The 21,712-nt window shown below is 41.9% G+C and overlaps 1 protein-coding gene across 1 annotated transcript in view; it reads right to left on the bottom strand.

The window, feature by feature from the left end:
- KIF13B (kinesin family member 13B) overlaps positions 1-21,712 on the bottom strand; it is a 182,381-nt gene that overhangs the window by 36,621 nt on the left and 124,048 nt on the right. The window contains exons 29-35 of the mRNA XM_068552242.1: positions 21,115-21,170; positions 19,416-19,540; positions 17,979-18,155; positions 15,400-15,492; positions 10,861-11,013; positions 10,029-10,106; positions 8,806-8,859 (exon numbers count right to left, since the gene is read on the bottom strand). Of these exons, the coding sequence (XP_068408343.1) occupies positions 8,806-8,859; positions 10,029-10,106; positions 10,861-11,013; positions 15,400-15,492; positions 17,979-18,155; positions 19,416-19,540; positions 21,115-21,170 (736 nt within the window). The remainder of the gene's footprint in view (positions 1-8,805; positions 8,860-10,028; positions 10,107-10,860; positions 11,014-15,399; positions 15,493-17,978; positions 18,156-19,415; positions 19,541-21,114; positions 21,171-21,712) is intronic.

Genomic DNA, 21,712 nt, shown 5'->3' on the forward strand with positions numbered 1-21,712 from the left:
AATGAAGATGAGACACAACTCTTTTAAATGCTGTACGTTCTCTTTTGGTCCTCTGATAATCACTCTGACTTCTTTTTCACCAGAGTTCAAAAAATGGTATTTTATACTAGTTATACTGTGTATTAGTTTATACAGATGAGTGACCCTGATGATCAACTTGAGTCTTCATTAGTAATCGCCTGCAAAGTAAGATCTTTGCTGCTCCTGAAGGTGGATGGGGGAAGAAAGCCCTCTTAGGTTGCCAACATGTACTGGAAATCTATCTGCTTTTAGCAGCAACCTAAGTACTGATCATAAAATCGATAAGCCCTAAGTGATCTGGATCCTGTTTATCTTACAGAAGGCCATTTTCCCTAGGAACTCTCTCAGCACTTGATATTTTAACAAGTGGTATGATGCTCAACAGTAGGAAGCTAGGAAGCAAAAGAGACATGAAGAGACGATGAGGGAAATGAACTATGACCATGTCACTGTAGGAGCATTTGTGTTACTATGAATCACACATTGATTTACATACTTTAATGTTTCATTAACGTTCTTTGCATTTAAATTTAATTACCTGTCTGGGAAGCTGCAGCTTTGTGTACTCTGGGACATCACCACCAGGTGACGGGACAATGAAGTCAACACTCTACTGAGCTGCTCAGAGGAAGAAAAGTCTCACGCTTTCTTTACAGGGTTTAAGCTCATGCAAGGTTGTTCTGAAGACAACATACTTAATTTCAGAATAAATCTGTTTTCATACTTTACATTTTTCTTCCTTGTTTGGCAGCTGACATAGTGGGACTCTGTCCCTTAGGAAAACTAAGCAGCTGATTTGGAGTCAGCACCTCAGCCATTTGGTGTGGTCCAATGACAAATAATGTAGGTGTCACCTCTTCCCCAAGGCACACTCAGGGCTCTGCTAGCTTCCTGGGTAATTTTTACCAGCTGGAACTCCCACACACAATGTTACTCTCAAATCTGAATGGAGGCAATAACTCTTACTGTCTCATATATTCGAATATCTCAAGTGAAAACATTTGAAAGGATGCACACAGTACTTACACAGAGCCTTAGCCATATTGTTAGCCCCATCAGAGAATGAAAAACGGAGACACATTTCATCCATCTCCCTTAACCGCCATCTTAACCCTGAGGAATCTCACAGTCTCGCCAACCAGAGACGGGGACACAGAGTGTCTCAAATCGCTCTGGGACAGAACAGGCTCTGCTTCCAAGGGAACAACAAATTTGGATGATAAACTGGGTACAACACTCCTCCCTCCTCTTTCTGACACCTGCAGATCTCTGGAGAAACACTCCACTGAAATCATTCACTATATTCTTTCTCTCTGGCTGTACATATCCATTCTCTTGCCAGGAGTGGAATCTGTGGTCCGGGGTCTAGCAACACACACTGCCACCCAAGGACAAGGCAATTAGTGTCTTTCCAATACATTTCACATGCTTGGCTGGTCCAGGGTTATTCTCCCTTTACTGAAATGTTGGGGAAGAAAAAAGGAAGCATCCCAGTTAAAGGTACTTCAGAGGGAGATCAACTCAGGACAATGACTAAAAAGGACTTGGCCAGACACTGGACCTTTCTGCTTTCTTATGAGCTCAGCTCTCAAAGTCAAAGAGTATGGCATTTTTTTTTTTAAACTTCTACCACAGTAATCTACGCTCCACTACTGAAATCTGGAAAGATCAATCTGTGATGTTTCTGACATTTTTCATGTCTATCAACCTTCAGAATCAGCCACAATGGGACTTCCCTGGTGGTGCAGTGGTTAAGAATCTGTCTGCCAATACAGGGGACACGGGTTCGAGCCCTGGTCCGGGAAGATCCCACATGCCGTGGAGCAACTAAGCCCGTGTGCCACAACTACTGAGCCCGCGCTGTAGAGCCCGCGAGCCACAACTACTGAAGCCCCCGCGCCTAGAGCCCGTGCTCCGCAACGAGAAGCCACCGAAATGAGAAGCCCGCGCACCGCAATAAAGAGTAGCCCCCACTCACCACAACTAGAGAAAGCCCTCTAGATGGTCACAAAGCACGGAGCTGATCTCCCTGTGCTACGCAGCTGCTTCCCACTAGCTAGCTATTTTACATTTGGTAGTATAAATAAGTCCATGCCACTCTCTCACGTTGTCCCAGCTTACCCTTGCCCCTCCCTGTGTCCTCAAGTCCATTCTCTATGTCTGCATCTTTATTCCTGTCCTGCCCCTAGGTTCTTCAGAACGCTTTTTTTTTTTTTTTAGATTCCATACATATGTGTTAGCATACGGTATTTGTTTTTCTCTTTCTGACTTATTTCACTCTGTATGACAGACTCTAGGTCCATCCACCTCACTACAAATAACTCAATTTCATTTCTTTTTATGGCTGAGTAGTATTCCATTGTATATATGTGCCACATCTTCTTTATCCATTCATCTGTCGATGGACACTATGCTTAAAGGCAAAACCCAACAGGGAAAAACACAGCACGCTCTCAGCTGACTTGAGGACCTGACTGGTCCCCCTTGGGCACCTCCTGTTTTCCTGTTACCGCTCTCCAGACAGACACAAATGCCCTGGGTATTCCGTAAAGAGGTCTGGTTTTGATCAGGAAAGTGACAAAGAGGTAAATAAAGAGAAGCACCAGTGACATTCCAGGTCCAAAGGTGGTTTCTCATGCAACTAAAGAAGAGGTGACTCATATTTGGTACCAGCCTTAACTAGTGCCACACTACATAGTTGCAGTTTTCAGGAAGGTGATGGAGCCAAAGCACACAATTCAGTTTTGTTAACTGAATATTCATTTAGGCTTTTGGCTACTTTCAATTGCATCAAACACTCCAATCAGAAGCTGACAAACATCTTACTAACTTATTTAAAAATACATAATTCCATTTAAAATGTCTTTAAGTAATACCAGTATTTTTTGTTGACAGAGTTCCTTGGATTGCAAAAGATCTCAATGCACAGCCACTGTTTAAATGGAAAAATAATCTGCTGAAATTAATTCTGCACCTAAATATGAGTCTAATCTGGTAGACTGGTCACAAAAAGTTTGCTAAGTTTTCATTATACCTATACAAAAACTACCTTACAATAATGATGAAATAGCCAGTAACAGTAAATAACAACATCACTGCAATTAGGAATATTTTATATTCTTAATTGAAAAGCTTTTCAAGAGTGATTTCTTTTAGGCCATAAGGTGAAATTAAAAGTTAAGAGTAGTTAATAAAATTCAATTTATCTTTTTAAGATTAATTAGCTCATCAGTTGCATATTGGTGGAGCTCAGTAAACAATTCCAACTTTAATATGTAGCGAGCGTCAATAAATAAGGGCATGCAAAATGTGGCTGGCCGAATTCCAAGTATTATAGGCCAAAGTGTGACACTGTTTTAGTACCTCACCACTTGCTCTCACCTCCCCAAGAGCCCTAATCCTATCACACTCTCTGCTCCTGCCTCCCAGACACACCTTTTAGAGTTACTTTTCTCCCGACTGACTGATCTTTGCCATGACATTAACTGAAGACTAGTAGGGAAAGGCAGACTTGAACTTAACTCCGTGGCCTCTCCCTGCTTCTAAACCTGAACGTTCTGATACTAGGTGGGGAGGACACAGCACATCAGATTCTCTGGTCTGTAACTCTGATTTCATAATCAAGAAAGAGGGATAGACACATAGATAATGGAACAGAGAACCCAGAAACAGGCCCACACGAGTTTGCAAGGTAGATGTAACTAATGTGATTATAATTTTCAATTTTTTCAAAATACAGTTCCTAGCGTTTTAAGCATCGATTCCATGTTAAAATTATATTTCCGACTCAACTTCCCTGTACGTTAAATACTTTCATGCAAGGAAGCCAAGATGGTCCCACTGAGCAAAGTTCTGTGGCGCTGAAGGAAGGCCCAAGGCACTTTTGCTGTCTTCTTTGCTTCTCTCCCCCATCCCATGCTTCAGAAAAGGACACCTTACAAGTTCTCAAACATTTACTGTATCATTTGCTTAATTAATGAATTAACTCCAACTCTTCACATTCCGGAGCCTTCTACATTCCATCAGATGCCTTCGTTCCTGGTCTCTTCTGACAGATATTTTCATAGCCCAGGTAACAAGGAACATTTGAGAGGAACTGTATATACTGATTACCAAAGTTATTTTTACCAAAGGGTAAGCGCCAAAAACAGTACAGTGTCAAATTTAGTCGTCTTATAAAAACTACATTTAAAAAATGCATTCTTATTCTCAAGGTAAAAGGAAGCATGTTTTAGATAGTAGGATAATACTTGTATCCCACTCATTAGGAAAAACCTAATGGATTAATTACCTCTCCCTGGATCTCTGAAAACTGCAAAATGAAGGACGTCTCCAAAAGAAAAGAAAAAAAACAACATGAGTCTTTGAGATTTTCCAGAACAATTTCTTTAGTAATCTCTCCTTGAGGATTTTGTGTGAAAATTATTACAGATAAAGCAACTGAAGACCTTCTCAAACCACTACTTACCAAAGAATAAAATCTTCTACCTACTATAAAGGGTAGAGAATAAAATTTTTAAATTTTAATTTATTTAATTTTTTTCAATAGGTAGTTTGTTCCCATGATCCAAAAACCAAGTAATATAAAAAGGTACACAGTGAGAAGCCTCCTACCTCAGGTGCCCACATGCTTCTACTCTCTCCCCAGGCAGATAAGCAATGGTTTCTGTTTTATCATATATCCTTATAGGGTTTCCTGCGTGTATGTGAGCAAATCTATAAACAGCCACACGCACTTCTCTGTTTCCCTCCTTTTATAATTCAAATGGCAGCATACTGTGCTGCACTGCATTTTTAATCACTAAGTATATCCTGGTGATCTTCCACATTAGTACCTGGAGGGGTTCCTAATTATTTTTTACAGCTGTATAGTATCCCATTTACTTATGTGTGTGCACGAGCACGCGCGCACACTCACAGGGAGAAAATAGATTTAACCAGACCAAACCAAGGGACATTTAGCTTGTTTCCAATCTTCTGCCATTATAAACAATGTGGCAATGGGCACCCTCATATATATGTCATTTCATATGTCTATGAGCACTGCTGCTGTGTAAAGGGGTTTAATAGGACTTGGATAATTTGTATGTCAACTAGTTTAAACACTACCCTGAGGAATTCTATTATGCACAGCATTATAACAATTTTGAATTCAAAGCAATGCCATATTTGACGATGTTTTTCATTGTTTCATTTAAAAGGTCAAAGGGAGGAATCTCTGTTCCTTGCTGCTATTGGTGGAGGGAAATGCTTCTTTTCTCGCTAGTAAGAAAATACAATTTTAAAAATATTTATTTTCCTTAAAAATCTTTTAAGAGGCCCTGCTTTAAATGACAAAACTACTGAGGGCCCCTCGCCCACAAACGGGGGAGCCACTCTGTGCTCCCTGCTGAAGTGAGCCTGGAATCAAACCCTCTTTGCTGAGTGTTCTTATCACTTTGTTTCCTAGCATCAGCTATGATCCTCTGTCACCTGAATTTCCTTACTCATTCAACAGGTCCATCCATTAAATCTTAGAACACTTTTCCTCCACCTTTCCCCTAGTGAAAAGCAAAAGGTCTCTGATTTTGGTATGTGGACATTCATAAAACCTACTGATCTGGACACAAGCAGGAAGTCAAATGATGCCCGTGGTGACAGTGATGGGGTGGATGGAATCCCAGCCACACCTGGTAACCATTCAGGGCCCATGGGGGCCAGCAGCTCACAAGAAGATAAAATAATAGCTCCACAGCTAACTGGGAGCACAGTTAGTAATGGGGAGCTGGCCTTTCTGTTTTCCCTGACAAGACCTCCACTGTCCGTCAGAGGCTGGGGACTGCTGTGGTTGCAGAGGGGTGAGAGAGGCCAAGTTTTGAGGAAGACTGCAAACTGCTGCAACAGGAGAAAAGGGTCCTTCACTGTTCGGAGGCGTCTGACGAAAACTGAAAATACATGTTGAAATAGAGCGGACCGAGCCAGATCCTTGCTGCTGGGACAGCACCAGGACACCAGTAAAATCTGAGAAGGCAGAATTTCCTCATCTTTGCTAAGTTACCCAGGGGCCCCAGGACATCAAGATGACTGAAAAAGGGAAGGTCCTGGTAGAGTAACAAAAATGTGTAATTTATTTACTCATTTAATATATGCCCTGCTGGGACTTCCCTGGCGGTCCAGTGGTTAGGACTCTGCGCTTCCACTGCAGGGGGCACGGGTTCGATCCCTGGTCAGGGAACTAAGATCCTGCAAGCCGCGCAGCGTGGCCAAAAAAAACCCAAAAAACAAACAAACAAAAAACCCCCCCAAAACACATCCTGCTTACTTCTCCCCAGTCCTCCACAGAAGAGCCTGCCCTGGGAAAGGCCTCCAATAAACTCTTCACTCTCACACCCAAAATAGCCTTTTCAGTCCTCATTTCGGTCTCTGAGGAGTCTGGAAGGAGTCCCTAAGCCGTCTTTCTCCAGCACCAGTTTCCAAGCCGCCCTCCTGCGCCTCCTCTCCTCTTTGAGGACTCCGGCCTGTCGTCGCCCTGGCCGGCTTCCCCTCCTGCGCAGGCCTGTAAGTCTCACCATCACGCCCGCACAGCCTCGCCTCTGTGCTCAAATCCCTCCCGCTGTTCCAGCCAGGCCCTGAGCTCCCCAGTCTGTCTTCAGCTCAGGCTTCCAGACCCCTGAACTGGCAGACATAACTTTTTGTCCAAAATTGACCTCAATCATTTTCTTCCCCAAACCTGCCCCTGCAACATTCACCTCTCTGCACTGTCACCCAGAGCCCACGTCATCCTGTCTCCCCTTGGCTCCACCTTGTTCTTCATGTCAGCCGAGTTCTACAGCTTCCATTTCCTGAGCATGTCCTGAATCTCTCCCTCCCCCTCCCCACTGCTGAGACCTCTACCCCACCTGCTCTCCCCACCCTCACTTGTGCATTGGTAACTGTACATATTTCTACTATATACATTATTCTAATGTAATTTTACACACCACAGCCAGGAACATGAGTGGGGTTTAGGTGGACTGTTTAAAAATACCCCTTCAAGTGACCCAGCTCCCCCGCTACTCCTAGGCACATCATATAGGAACTTCTGAAATAAGGCCCCTTTCTCTGGGCTCTACCCCACACTACACCCTCTCTGCTTTACTCATGCTCCTTCCTCCTTCCACACTTCTGTTCACACTCTTGCTTCAACCCCTTCCCTGCCTTGGGTGGACCTTATCCCCTTTCAGCATTAAGCTTATTGGGGCGGGGGGGGAGGGTTCCCCCTCTCCGCAGCCTCTCTCAGTCCCTGAATAATACCTATAAAAGTGCCCACTCCCTCCTCTGGGCTCCTACTCTACCTAGGCATACTTCTATTACAGCATCTGTGTTCCTCTATTCTGTTTAGTTGGTGTAGATGAAACAATAATTCTTTTTCAAGCAGATACTACTGTTTTCTATTATTTTCTTCATTTAAACATAAGGAAACTAGGGTGAGAGAGAAAAGCTGAAGAAATTTTGGCTACTTTTTTCAAGGAATTTATGATAGAGGATTTGGGTTAGATGGATTTCAAAAAAAAAAACACAGTCATGGTTTTTTCTTATATTTTCCTTAAAATACTTGAGTTATTTATAATTAATAATGACACAATTTTCCAAAAACTCTGCTTTGTTTAGCTAATCACAACTATGCTATGATTATCGAGAGCTAATCACACCTGTCAGTGGACCCGTATCAAGGAGTACTAAACCTCAGCACACTTGCAGACGTGTGGTAGGTGGTCAGTGAATTGATGAGCTGGAGAGCAATTTATTTGCCTATAAACACTGAGATATATATTTTTAAGATTTAGATTACTGGTAGTTTGCCTGAAATAGTAGGATATATACACATACATACATATTTATGTATTACTTCAGGTAAACCCCTAGTAGCCTGGATCTTAAAAATGAGTCTAATCGTTCATCAACGTCATTGTCTTTTTCTTAAGTTCTTATAAGGAAAATTTCAAACCTATACAAAGACAGATTGTAGAATATTTAACAAGAATAGAAAGAATAGTATAAGAATAGTGTAATGAATACCACTCAGCTTTTATAATGATTAAATAGCCAATCTTCTTTTATCTGTACCTGTATCTTCTTTTACTCTGACACAACTGCCTCATGTCAGACCATTTCATATGACACTTCTGGCCTCCTCAAGGGTGAAGATATCGACACAGAGCACACTGCCTGCAGCTGGCAGCACCAACATCTAACGAGGTGCCTCAAAAAACGGCAGGCACAAAACTGTGTCATGTGACATCCAGTTACAATTTCAAGTGTGAGCCCTTTAAGCACATGATAATGAATTGTCTATGCTTAAAACTCTGTTATATTGGGGAAAGCTATATTAACAGGCAAGTAAATACATTCCAGCTAACAAAATTGCTGTTTGCTTATTTTTCTTTCTTCTAACAAATAATATTAACTTTTAGGCATAATCTTACTCCTCATATATTTTCAATCATTTCATCAATATTTTACTATTCAAAATCTGACATGAAGTTCCTTTTCTGACACAAACAGGAAGAATATTTTCAACAGAAGAACTTAAGCAACTGAATTGTTTTTTAACCCTTAGAAAGTAGAGTAATAATAAGGTCTCCGTAACATTATTTTAACTGGCAGATAACAAGAAGTGAACTCAACGCTCTCCAATAAATTTCACGCAGTATAGAAAACTGGGAGAAAATTTGGCATGCAAAACTAGCGTGTGATATTTGAGAAGAGGAAAGCTGGAATGGGAAACGGGTTTAAGACTGATAGAAAATAGTTACAAACACTCACCTTGTTGCTACCTAGACTGTAGGATGGAATAAGATCCTGTCGGCTGCCAGACAGCTAAAAAAGAAATAAAGAGGGGGATTAGTCCTTCATGTGCAAAAGTACATAGATCTATGGCCCTGGAAATACAAGACTTTGAAAACCGAATCAACAGAATGTTGAAGTTGGATGGTATCAGAGAGGCTGTCAAGACCAAAGTTACAAACTAGACTAGTGGCCTTTGGGACACTGTCAGGTGCAGTTTTTAAAAAAAAAATTGAACTGATTAACATTTTTAAGATGGGAGGTTTGTATAACATCAGATATCCAGCGTACACTGAGGCAACAGCTGGCTGGGCCCGAGTAAGAGACACTTCATTTGTTTATCCCCTTCTATTTAAAGGATACCAGGTTACTGGTTACCTTACCCTGTCCTAATCGGACAACTCCTTTCTCTGGGTATTGTAGCAAATGTATACACGCAAACTATTTATTTTAAACCATAGGATTCTAAATACCAAATCTCTGCACATACCAGTGTATTTTAGTAGATCATTTTCTGAAGGAGTGAGAAGATATTTACGCTGAGTTAAAGTGGTATTTTTTACTGCCTGAGAATGTTCCCAATCTTTCCGTCTGAGATCATCAGTGACGTCACTCAGTCTCGCGGGGCCACATGTGCCCTCCAGCCTGAGACCCATCCTGCCTCTCACTGGGACCTCTCCAACACCAAGGCTAAGGGTCAGTTGCTCTTTATTTCAATGCTTGTACCATGGTTTTTCTGGGTATCAAGTTCAGACAAAGGTGTACTATCTCTCATATTCATATCTTTATCAAAAGTAAGGAAAGCAGAGATAAATCACAGTTTATAAACCTAGTCCAGACTTCTCCTCAATTTATAAGTAATTCAGTTTGGCCTAGAAAATTCAAACAGTTTCCCTAGGCACTCGGCTAGTTTTGCTTTAGTACAACAAACACTCACCTAACAGAGTCACTGTGCCAGGCACTGGCGACATGAAGATAAATGAGAAACATTACAGAGGGACTCACACGGGTACTTTCCCTGTAAAATTAGGAAGGGCAGTGACAGAGGGGTGCACCGATGCTTCAGGGTAGAGAATGGGGACACTTAAATCAGTTCATAGAAGGAAATGATATCCGAGATGAGATTCAAAGGATGGGAAGGAGTTATCCAAGCAAAGAGGAGGAGCGAAAGCAGAGCACAGAATGGGGTCCCATGTACTCACTCTGTTCACATTTGGAGAGCTAATACTCCTCCTATTCAGCTTGCCTTTTCCCGTCAACTGTTCCTTCACTGCAACTTCCTGTCAGTCAGAGAAAATACAGACGAAAAATACACATGAGAGACACACTTCCAAAGTAACAGTATCTTAAAGCAGGCTCTGAGCTATGGACACATTCCTAGTTCTTTAAACGACGGCTGTTACTCCACACGACGGAATGACTCAATTACCATCACTGTGGAATACTCAAAGTTAATTAAACAGCTGACAGGTTACCTGGATCATTCTTTTCTGTATCTACTGACGGCCCCCTTGAAGCTGGCCAGAAGTCAGTCCCAAGAGAAAGATAATTAAAAGCAGGCCATTCACTTTTATTTTTCATTAGTATTTTTGGTTAAAAAAAACAAAGTCTCAACATTGCCACATAAAACGGAGTTCAGGGTTTCTCTGAGGCTTAGGTTTACGGCTGGCGCTTCTGTTTTCCCTTCTAGAGATCCACTCCGAGGCTGTGGAGGCAAAGCAGGGCACAGCACTCTACCTTCTGCGACATTATGACCCAATTATCAAGGAATTTCTAAACTACTTCCTTAGCCACCAAGAGTTACATATTCTCTTCCACTACTTCCAGGCAACTAGATACCGTTTAGGGTCTTGGAAAAAGTAACTTTCCAGTAGTTTCTGTGTCTTCAAAGACTTACCCGGCAAGTTTAATCTAAATTAATATGCTCCACTTAGAGGCTTCAAAAGTTTAGATGTAACAATACTGTGACTTGTGGAAAGTCAAACCCAGAGTCAGGCTGGGCTGGCACCACGGCCACCAGCTCTGTCGGCTGACCTGGCGAAGACGATCTAACGTGAGAAGGTTCTCCACTGCCAGCACACTCCTGAGGTATTTCTCAATATACGCCTCCGAGTCAGCAGAAGCCGTGTTTTCAACATTAGCTGCCATTCTTGCTAATGCTTCTCGTTCCTCTACTCCCTGGGCATCCTGGAGAATGGAAAATTGTGTATTAAAATTAAGTACCTTGCAGAAGAAAATGTTACAAAAGCTTCCTGATCTATACAAATACACACAAGAGTACTGAACGAACAAATGGGATGTATTCCAAATTCCATTTTAAAGTCAGCTTTTGGAACTCAAAATGCATTTTCCCACAGAAATCATGGTATAAATGGTGGTTAGGTTCACTTGAAAGGCTGGTTAAACACAGAGCAGCTGAAACACAGCACATTTTCAACAAAATTGTTCTCTCCTACATTTCCATTGCAAACAAAGACATGCCTGGTTAGAAAGGATTTGGTGGGCTAGCTGGAAATCTAACCACAATAGTACTTCCTGAACATATCTTGGGGGGCCAGAGGGAGGACTGAGGAGCTGGGGTAACCGCTGGATACGTGTGGGATCCAAACAACCCCCGCAGGAGACAGACACAGGTATGGAGGCTAAGAGTGGAAAGAAGGGCTGGGTTCCAACCCTTTTGCTAAGCAGCCTCCTACAGACTACATATTCCAAGTGTGGTCTCAATCCCTAACTCTGCAGTGGCAGAGGCCAAAGGCTGGAAGCTGACCAAGAAGAGAAGTAACCAAGCAAATTCTCACTCGCCCAGCTCCCTGGACACAACTGGTCCAGGCATATACATGGGACGTTTGCAAGTCAGGGAGGGACTTTGTTAATTCAGTCAGGTATCTCAAGCTCATGTGGCTCATAACAAAGTACTCTTCTCAGGAAAAATCAGATACTTTTCTTACTGGTGAGTTTGTTATAGTAACGTCAAAGACTACAAAATATATATCTGCATGCCACTGCATCTTAAGATGCCATCGACTTTAAGAAAAGACATCTTATATACCACTAAGGAGGGAAAAAAACTCTGCCAATTAACTTTAAGATATCATCAATTATAAGACACATTCTGACTTCAAAAATATTTTTTAAAATTTACATAAGCCTTATGGGCTTCCCTTGTGGCGCGGTGGTTAAGAACCTGCCTGCCAACGCAGGGGACACGGGTTCGAGCCCTGGTCCGGGAAGATCCCACATGCCGCAGAGCAACTAAGCCCGTGCACCACAACTACTGAGTCTGCACTCTAGAGCCCGCGAGCCACAACTACTGAGCCCACGTGCCATAACTACTGAAGCCCGTGCGCCTAGAACCCATGCTCCACAACAAGAGAAGCAAGCCACCGCAACAAGAAGCCCGCACACTGCAATCAAGGGTAGCCCCTGCTCGCCACAACTAGAGAAAGCCCGCGTGCAGCAATGAAGACCCAATGCAGCCAAAAATAAATCAATAAAATAAATAAATTTATTTTAAAAAAATTTACATAAGCCTTACAACGGAGAAAATATGGAAAAATTCAGAAGACAGCTTAAGTTCACAAAACTTTTGTCTCCTACAGTAATTCGTTTGGGCCCAGGAATCGTCCTCATTTTACAAATGAGGCAAGAGGAAGGTCGCATAATTAGCAAAATAAGCGAGACTAGAATTAGGTCTCCTGACTCCTGATAGAGTATGCTTTTTACCACTGGACATGGAATACTTTATGGTATCTGAAGGGAACAGACATTATCCTGATTTTCTAAGAAAGAGGATACCTGAGTTTTAAAGAAATGTATATGTTATATATATATCCATGTTATCCACACAAGATATAAAACATTTCCATCTCTTATCAAGAAATAAAACATTTCCATTTCCTCAGAAAGTTCGACCCCTACCCTTCCCCCAAGGCAAGATCGTTTCTTTCACCACAGATTAGTTCACCTGTTTTAGAAGTTCACATAAATGGAATGACACCCTTTGGCACCTGGCTTTTCACTTAGCATAGTGATTTAGAGATTCGTTCACATAGTTCATTTCTTTGTATGGCTGAGTAATATTCCACAGTATGGATATGCCACAATTTATTTATCCATTCGTCTGTTGATGGATGTTTGGGTTGTTTCCAGTTTTAGGTTATTTTGAATTAAGCTGCTTTGAATACTCCTGTGCAGATCTTTATGGATATATGCTTTCATTTCTCTTGGGTAAGGACCTAGAAGTAGAATTACTGGGTCACAGCGCAGGTGTCTATTAAACTTTATGATCAACTGCCAGTGGTTGTATCATTTTACACTCCCATTAGCAATGAAAGCATTCTAGTAGCTTTAAAAAAAAAAAAAAAAAAAAAAGGAAGAAAGGCGAAACCATCTCTTGTTGCTCTCTGGTCTATGACCACTTCTTTTTGCTACCAAGCCCTCAAAGCTTCTGTAATATGGAACACAGAACTTTTCCAGGCTTTTTCATGATGAATTCTAGCTTTTAAGAAGCTTTTTATTTTATTTTGAAATAAAAAATAAACTAGTGCAGTCCTTACACTATAAGCTTTAAATCTCACTTCTCCTTTTTCTTCATCATCAGGATTCGACAATGTGACCCTAACACTTCCCAACTTAGACGTTTAGCTAATCATTAACAGGTAGCCCCATCACGTGAGGCTATATGTTTATCTTTCTGCTGATTTCCCCACATTTCCGCCCTTTGAAAAACCGTATCACCTGAAGAATAAAAGCACTGTTAAAGAAGATAAGAAAACTACAAATGGGGGACCTTCCCTGGTGGCGCAGTAGTTAAGAATCCGCCTGCCAATGCAGGGGACACAGGTTCGAGCCCTGGTCCAGGAAGATCCCACATGCCGCGGAGCATCTAAGCCCGTGCGCCACAACTACTGAGCCTGCGCTCTAGAGCCCGCAAGCCACAACTACTGAGCCCACGTGCCACAACTACTGAAGCCCGCGCACCAAGAGCCCATGCTCCACAACAGAGAAGCCACCGCAATGAGAAGCCTGTGCACCGCAACGAAGAGTAGCCCCCGCTCGCCACAACTAGAGAAAGCCCACGCTCAGCAATGAAGACCCAACACAGTCAAAAATAAAATTAAAAAAAAAAAAAACTACAAATGAGGAGAGAAGAGAAGAAGAAAGATGATGGGAGAAAAGGAAAAACTGAAGATAGTTCACTGCAAGTGTCACTGTTTCTCAACTGCATTCAAACCGTTTTATAGAGTTAAGATCTGAAACAACTGAAAAAAGAGAAAACACTCAGATACAGAGAATAAACAGTAAATCTCTAGCCCCACATATAAGTATACAAAGAGTAATATATTCCAGATCCAAGATTTTGCAGCTTGTCTAACTCGAAAAGGGGCTCAATTTTTTTAATGGTCAGCAGGCTCCAAATTAAATAAACAGTTAATATGTGCTATGTAAGCCTAATACTTTGAAGGTCCAGGAAAGAATGAGTCACTACTTGACATTATTTGAGAGGAAAAGTGTTCTGTGATATAAGAACTCTAAAACAAAGCCTAAGTACTGTGCAATCTTTTCACTCTTCCAAAACCTGGTCTGTCTTAAAATATATATTGTCCATCTATTGTTCAAATAATCAACAGAATCAATCAACAAGCACTGAGCCCTTGAATCAAGAGAATGAAGGCACCATGGATGGTGTGCTTAGGAGGGAGTGCTCGCCCCAGGGTCCCATTCCCATTTTCCACCCCCAAGGGCAGCACAGCCTGGACCTCCCCACTCACTCCCCGATTCTGGGTAGTCAATGTGGCAGAAGGAACCACTATTGTCTTTTTCGTCAGGTCCTTTTCTTAGACCCCTCACTTCTCCTACTCCTGTAAGGAAGGCCTCGTTACTAGCTATGCCAATAACCAAGTGAATAAATCTGTCTAAATCAGGAATTAAGTACTAGGAAGCATATATAAACTACATCCTCTAGCAAGCTCCTGTCAGGGGTATTTTCAGCTCTGTTTGATTCCTGTGCATATCTGAATTAGCTCAGAAAGAGAAATAATAACAGTAACTATAATAATAATAGAAATTACAATTTATTGTTTAGCATGTACACAACAATTTGTGTATATTGTCTCATTTAATCCTTAAAAACAACCCTGTACAGAAGGTATCACTAACCCAATTTGATAAATGAAAAAATTTAGGCTCAAAGTAACTTACCCAAGTTCACGTCACTAAGAGGTGACAGAAACAAGATTTCTGTTTCATTCCAAAATGAAACCCTGAAACTCTATGTTATGCTGTGTTGCCTTCCTTCAAGGGTTATACCCTCTTCTGTGGGTAAAAAGGTGTTGATTTGCTTTTCAAAAGAGTCTTCTTTAACAAAATACTAAGACCAAAACCTTTAAAGCCACACCAGTACATTTTACTCTGAATCAAATTAAGATTAGGAAATTCCTCTAGAAATCTATAGCATTTTCCTAAACATACATTTTCATTTAACACACATTTCTTGGGTAGGTGACTTTTCAGGGACTTAGCTCTTTCTACATGTTTATTTTTAGTAAATTCAAATTTCATATGATCCTTCACCTCTGGAATATTGGAGACAATTTCAAAGGTCACTCCACAGCCTGGAATAGAACTTCGATGTGACATCTTTTTTAGGAGACTCTGAGCAAAACCCTAGAGAAAAACAAAATAGAAGATATAGTTTCCCACCTCAAAAACTGAGTTTTCATTAACAAAGAGACAGCATAAACGACACCACATTCACTCTAACCAAAAACGAAAAGAACATACTTTCAATGTAAGTCAGAATCCAAATCACTACACGTAAGTTCCTCAACTCTGTCTTAGTGCCCCAAACCAATTTATATGATGCCTGCCACGTGACAGGTCCCATACCGAATATATGAAAAGTACAAACCCTAAACTCTGGAACCACACTAGGCAGCTGGTTCAACTCTGCTTAAAGGCTACAGAAATACGACTGTTGATTTCTACAAGATAAAGTGACCTTCTAATGAAGATGTAAGGAAGGGCTGGTGACCCTTATCCTTTTTTTTTTTTTTTTTTTTTTCTTTCCAGCACGATGGACATCTTGCACTATGAATATTGACAAGTTCAGGCATTAATTCTTGACCAAAGCAGGATCGTTATGAAGAATGGTTTAAGAGTGCATGGTCATTGTTTATGCTGACTGTGCTCTTTGCACGGTTAAGAATTGAACTGTTGAATTAATGCACAGATGACTCATTTGAAGACGCTGCTAAGACCGAACATCCTGTAGAGGTTGAAGAGCGCAGGGATGAGGGCAGAATATAATTGGTGAATAAAGAGAAGAGGAAGAGAGAATATTAAACTGACACTGAACCTTTTTCCCTCATGCAAAAGCCAAGTAGGAAATAGGTAAAAACCCCCAAGCAGAATAGGAAAAAAGCTGTTTGGTCTCAGAAGTACATATTTTCACAAACTTAATAATAATCCAGTGATCTTTAGTTAACTTTTTAAAAGATTTTAGCCTCTTAGAATGCAAGAGCCTCTTAGAATGCATTTATTTCTTCCCTTCACTCTTGACTCCAGCCTTACAAGGTGGTGCAGTGGTTAGGAATCCGCTTACCAATGCAGGGGACATGATTCGAGCCCTGGTCCGGGAAGATCCCACATGCTGCGGAGCAAAGAAGCCCGTGCGCCACAACTACTGAGCCTGCACTCTAGAGCCCGCAAGCCACAACTACTGAGCCCACGTGCCACAACTACTGAAGCCCGTGAGCCTAGAGCCCATGCTCCGCAACAAGAGAAGCCACCGCAGTGAGAAGCCCACGCACGGCAACCAAGAGCAGCCCCCACTCACTGCAACTAGAGAAAGCCTGCATGCAGCAACGAAGACCCAATGCAGCCAAAAATAAATAAATAAAATACATAAATTTATTAAAAAGGAAAAAAAAAAGACTTCCGAGAAGAGGGAGACCAAGCAAAGAGTGAATGGGAGACATGGCACATACATCTACAGCTACCCCATGACCTGTATGTACTGATGCTGGATCGCCAAGCTAAAGAGCTGCAATTTTAACAGCATCACTGCCGGTCTTCATTCAAAGATTGATATCAGTGTGACATTTAGAACTAAAGATTAATTTTTAGGGGTGGAGATTACATCCAGGACTCTGTCAACCGTGACTGTACTCTTCTAAATGAAAAGATTTATTTTCATCTGTCCTGGTTTTAGCCAGTGTATTGAGAAGAATCCCTAGAACCAACCTCCCAAATCGTATCATTGCAGAACCAACAGCAGAAATCCTTTATACTCTTATCTAGAAGTTTTCTACTAAACCAGTTCATACGGCACAAGGTCCTTCATAATCTAGCTGCAACTGTGTTGATGGCCACAGCCGTGGCCTCTGCGGCACACCCCGTCACACTCTGCTTCTCACGGTCTCCAAGCTGCCACGCCCTTTCCTTTGTCACCACCTCTGCACGGATATTTCCTCCTCTCAGGGAAACAGCCAGCGACCCCTCTGCCTGCCAACCACCGCTGCCTGCAACGGAGCAGCTCACGTGCCCCCTCCTCTTTGAAGCCTTCCCTGACTGCGCTCTCACCCTCTGAGCTGCACTACCACAGTAGAAGAGAGTTGTCTGCTTACACACTCATAGGCCAGTGGACACTGGCTCTTTAAGGATGCAGATTATTTCTTATTCATCTTTTTACCCCAAAGCTTGACAGAGTACTCTCTCCACATGCACAATCAGTGAGCCGGCAGAGAGGACTGAAAGAAAAGAAAGGCACGGAAAGCGAAGGGTGAGCAGCACAAGCCACTGCTCATCTGCTGCGAACGCTCTCATCTTGTAAGACCCAGATGAAAAGTCAGAGACAAAAACAGCGAACTTCGCCTTGACAGGGCCCTATGGCACCCAAAGGAAGGGCTGCGAGCTGTGACTCCGCAGTAACAAAGATTCAGGGTAACAATTCAGGGTCGTCTAGGAGGAAGTCAGGCTGACGGGTTCCAGGACTGAAGCAAGCACGGTTATAGGACAGCAATAGTCACCTGAAAGAGAAAAGCTCAGAGCTTCACAGAGCCTGGGGGGACAGGAGGCCAGAGCAATCCTTCCACAGCCCCGCCCTCGCGTCTGACCCAAAGTCATTTCTTCGACTAGGATCAATGACTCACCTGCCGGCCGTGAACACTGACACAAATGCGCTTGCGTAATACCAACTGCATGTCGGCCGGATGGCTGAGCTGGACCGTCACCCGCACGATGAGAAACACTCGCTCATCCGCGGGTGTGCCTTTACTCAGCTGAGGGCAGCTGTGCACTGCGGAGTCCCAGGAGGCTTCCGCTCTCACCTGCAGAGAAGACAGAAGAGTCACCCCCTCCTCCTAAAGCACAAACCGCCACAAGGAAACGTCTTGGCTTGGGCTGAAGTGGAACAGGCCAGTCAATGAGTGCAGTTCTGCTAAGAGAACTGCCCTGGGAGACCATGGGAATCCCAGGATGTGGCCTCAGGCACCTACTCGGGGGAGTACAGAGCGGGCTGTTCCTGGCCGGCAGCTAAAATTTATTTATCTTGAAAAATACTCAAACATAAAAGTTGCAAATTTAGTACAATGAACTCCTGTATTTCTTTCAGGTAGATTCACCACCTGTTAACATTTTGCCCTTTTCCCTCTCTCTCACACAAACACACACAGTATTGCTGTTGTTTTTTGGGGGTTTTTTTTTACTGAACCACTTTAGAGTAAGTTATAGACAGGTAACTCTGCATCCCTAAGTACTTCAGCAAGTATCTTCTAAGAGCAAGGACATCCTGTAACTTAACCATAGGACAATTATCATTTTCAGGAATTTAACATCAATACAATACTACTATATAATACGGAGTCCACATTCAAATGTTTCAACTGTTCTGACCCAGGATCACAAACTTCATTCAGCTGTCCTGTTCTTTTAGTCTACTTTCATCTAGGCTGGTTCCCCAGGCTTTCTTTGTCACTCATGGCACTGACTTATTAAAGAAGGGTGCAGGTCCACTGTTTCACAGAATGCACCGCAGTTCAAGTTTTGCATCTTCAGAATACCACTCACTATGTGATGGTGTGTCCTTCAAAGTATCACGTCGGCTTTCCTTCCTTAATATGTTTTATAATTTTTCCAATATGCTCCAAATTAGAAAATAAGCCCACAGTGTATACCCATCACTCAGATTCAAATATTATCATGTGGTTTCATCTATTCTTTTTCCCCCTTATTAAGAAGTCTTTACTAAAGCATTTCGAAGTCAATCCCAAACACTGTGCCATTTTACCTCTATGTACCTCAGGAGCATTTCCCCAGAGAGTAGACCACTGCTGACCTGAACTATGAATTACTCACAAAGATCCTTTACCAGGAAAAGAAGTAAAACAGTGAATGGATGTGATCTGATTGGTCTACTCCTTCTGGAAGTGGTTCCCTTCTTTCTGGAAATCATACTGAAAGGTTTTCATTTATATTTCTTGAGAAACGTAAGCACTGAAATGATTACCTTGTTGACTGTTTTCAAAGGCTTGTGGAAAGGTTAAAGAAACTACTTTTCATCCAGTCTTCCCGAGTTATGCTTTATTTACCTCTCCATCATGCTGTCTGACAATCTGCAGTTCAAAGAACTCGTCCTCTTCTTCTCCAGTCAGGGTAGCATCCCATCCACCAGCTTCTGGGTCATCAAGATTATCCTGAGAGCTGAAATCATCAGCTAAAAGCAGAGAAGTTCCATTAAATATGGAGATCATTTTAAAGCATAACCCCTACCAGCTAAATTTCAATGTGCTTAGTAGCAGAATTCTCCTGCCTCAAATTTCATTTGCTTTTTGGCTCTGAAATCTTACATCACACAGATGATGACCATTAAACAGTTCACAGATCTTAGAGATGGAAAACGCCTCAAGAAATTACCTAAATCCAATCTCCTACCTCCGTGCCTTATTTTACTTGGAAGGCAACCGAAGCCAAGAAACCCAAGAGGTTACTCCAGGTCAGCCCATAAATGTTAATGATAGGATTAGAACCCCAATTCCCTGTCTTTTAGTGCACTGAAGAAATGAGAGTGAGAGTGATTCCAATCATCTGACAGTTAAGAAACTGAAGGGCTGCCCTGTGGCCCTTTGGTTATTCATTTCCAAGCCTGGCCCTCCCAACTCCCTATGCATCTTAAGCTTGCAAGTAAACGTCGAAAGTATTGCTTCTAGTACATGGGCTTGTGTGGACTAAGAACGAGCATAGGCTGAACAGGGTGCTGTTCCTGTCTTGCAATATCCATACTAATAGGTCTTCTTGAAGCTTATTCTCTTCCACTTTCTAACCCTCCTACACACACACACCCCTCACCTATCTCGGAACCTCAGGTAAGAACAAGACAGAGTCGCCCTCAGTCTCCAAGGCTCAAGAGAACAAGGCAGGATAGAGTGCTGTGGCAATACATTAAAACCCCGACGGGTGGACGTACGGTGCAAAAGTGGCTAAGTGTTCTTCTCTGACTCCGCGTGTATATGAAAAACTCCCACAGGTCCAAGTAAGCCAAGCAGCACAAGATGCTAAATACCTGAGATGCTGTAACGCACTTTCAGGGCAGAAGAAAACCACTGAGGACATCCAAGCTTGTCTATTTAGGATGGTTCATTTTAATACACAGTTCTTCTGCAGATGTCTTTGGAATTTAAATGCTGACTTTCAAACTTATTTTTAGCTCTTTAATCTACCTTTTCATTTTTATTTCCCTCCTCAGACAGAATATATGTAAAATGTAGCCACATCCAAAATATCTTACATGAGGGGGAAAAAAATGACATTTAAAAAAAAAATAGGCAATGCAGGGATGAATGGTACAAGAACTCACAGATAAAGTGAGAAATTCATTAGGTAATGCTAAGAAGACACCAGATAAAAGAAACATGCTACATAAGCATCACTAGTTATTAGTCCTTTCTGGAGAGGAGTCCTCCTGAGAATTAAAGAAGAAAATATCTTAAGTGTGGAAAACATTACTAGCATCCTAAATTGACGGGAGAACAAAGCACACAGAGCAGTATGGGTTGTAGAATGAAATGTGAGACCACATCATGATGAGACATACCTATCACTGTTAAAAAAAAAAATACTATCCTTACAGGAAATTCATTCTTTGTCAAGGATTAGAGTCCTTTGGCACACATAAAACAGACCCAAACCTTAGGCTTACAGAATTGCCTAACTGCATACTTTGTTAGAATGTAAGTGTTACTTGGACACTAATTTGTCAGAGCTGCCTTCGGAAGGCACCTCTTAACTTACCGTTTAAGTCAAGGAATATAACAGGAATGTGTGCTTCCATCCCAGGAACCGGCGTCCTAGAACATAACGAACAACAGCACCTCAAATAAAGCAGCCTTTCTCAGTGGCATGTGCTTCACGACTCAGCCTTCACACATTCAGAGCAATTACAGGTCAACCAATGATAATTCTGGGTACTGGGTTAGCCATAATTTCACATCAGAGATGCCAAAGACTTAACTGTCACTGCTGCTTCTTTTCTCTGGTGCTTCCATGTATAATTATCATATGCTCTGATATCAGAACTCAGTCTTAGAAAACACATATGCCTGTTCATCACTGAAGTTGAAGCTCCCTTGTTTAAATGTGCTTTCTTATAAAGTTACCTAAGGGCCCCATGCGGCTTAATTTACTATTTTTAATTTCTATAAAGTGGCAGAGAACATTTGCTGACAGTTCAGTTTAAGCTAGTACCAAAATCAAAAACACCTGGTGACGCAATTTTATTATGACTGAATAGTCTTTTAAGGGAATGACCCAAGTAATTAACATATTAACTGTTTTTTTAAATGCTAAGTGCAATGGTACTAAATATTGATTTAGATTCTCAGAAATCTTA

Source organism: Eschrichtius robustus, chromosome 10 (genome assembly GCF_028021215.1).
Source record: "Eschrichtius robustus isolate mEscRob2 chromosome 10, mEscRob2.pri, whole genome shotgun sequence".
In the NCBI taxonomy this organism is placed as follows: Eukaryota; Metazoa; Chordata; class Mammalia; order Artiodactyla; family Eschrichtiidae; genus Eschrichtius; species Eschrichtius robustus.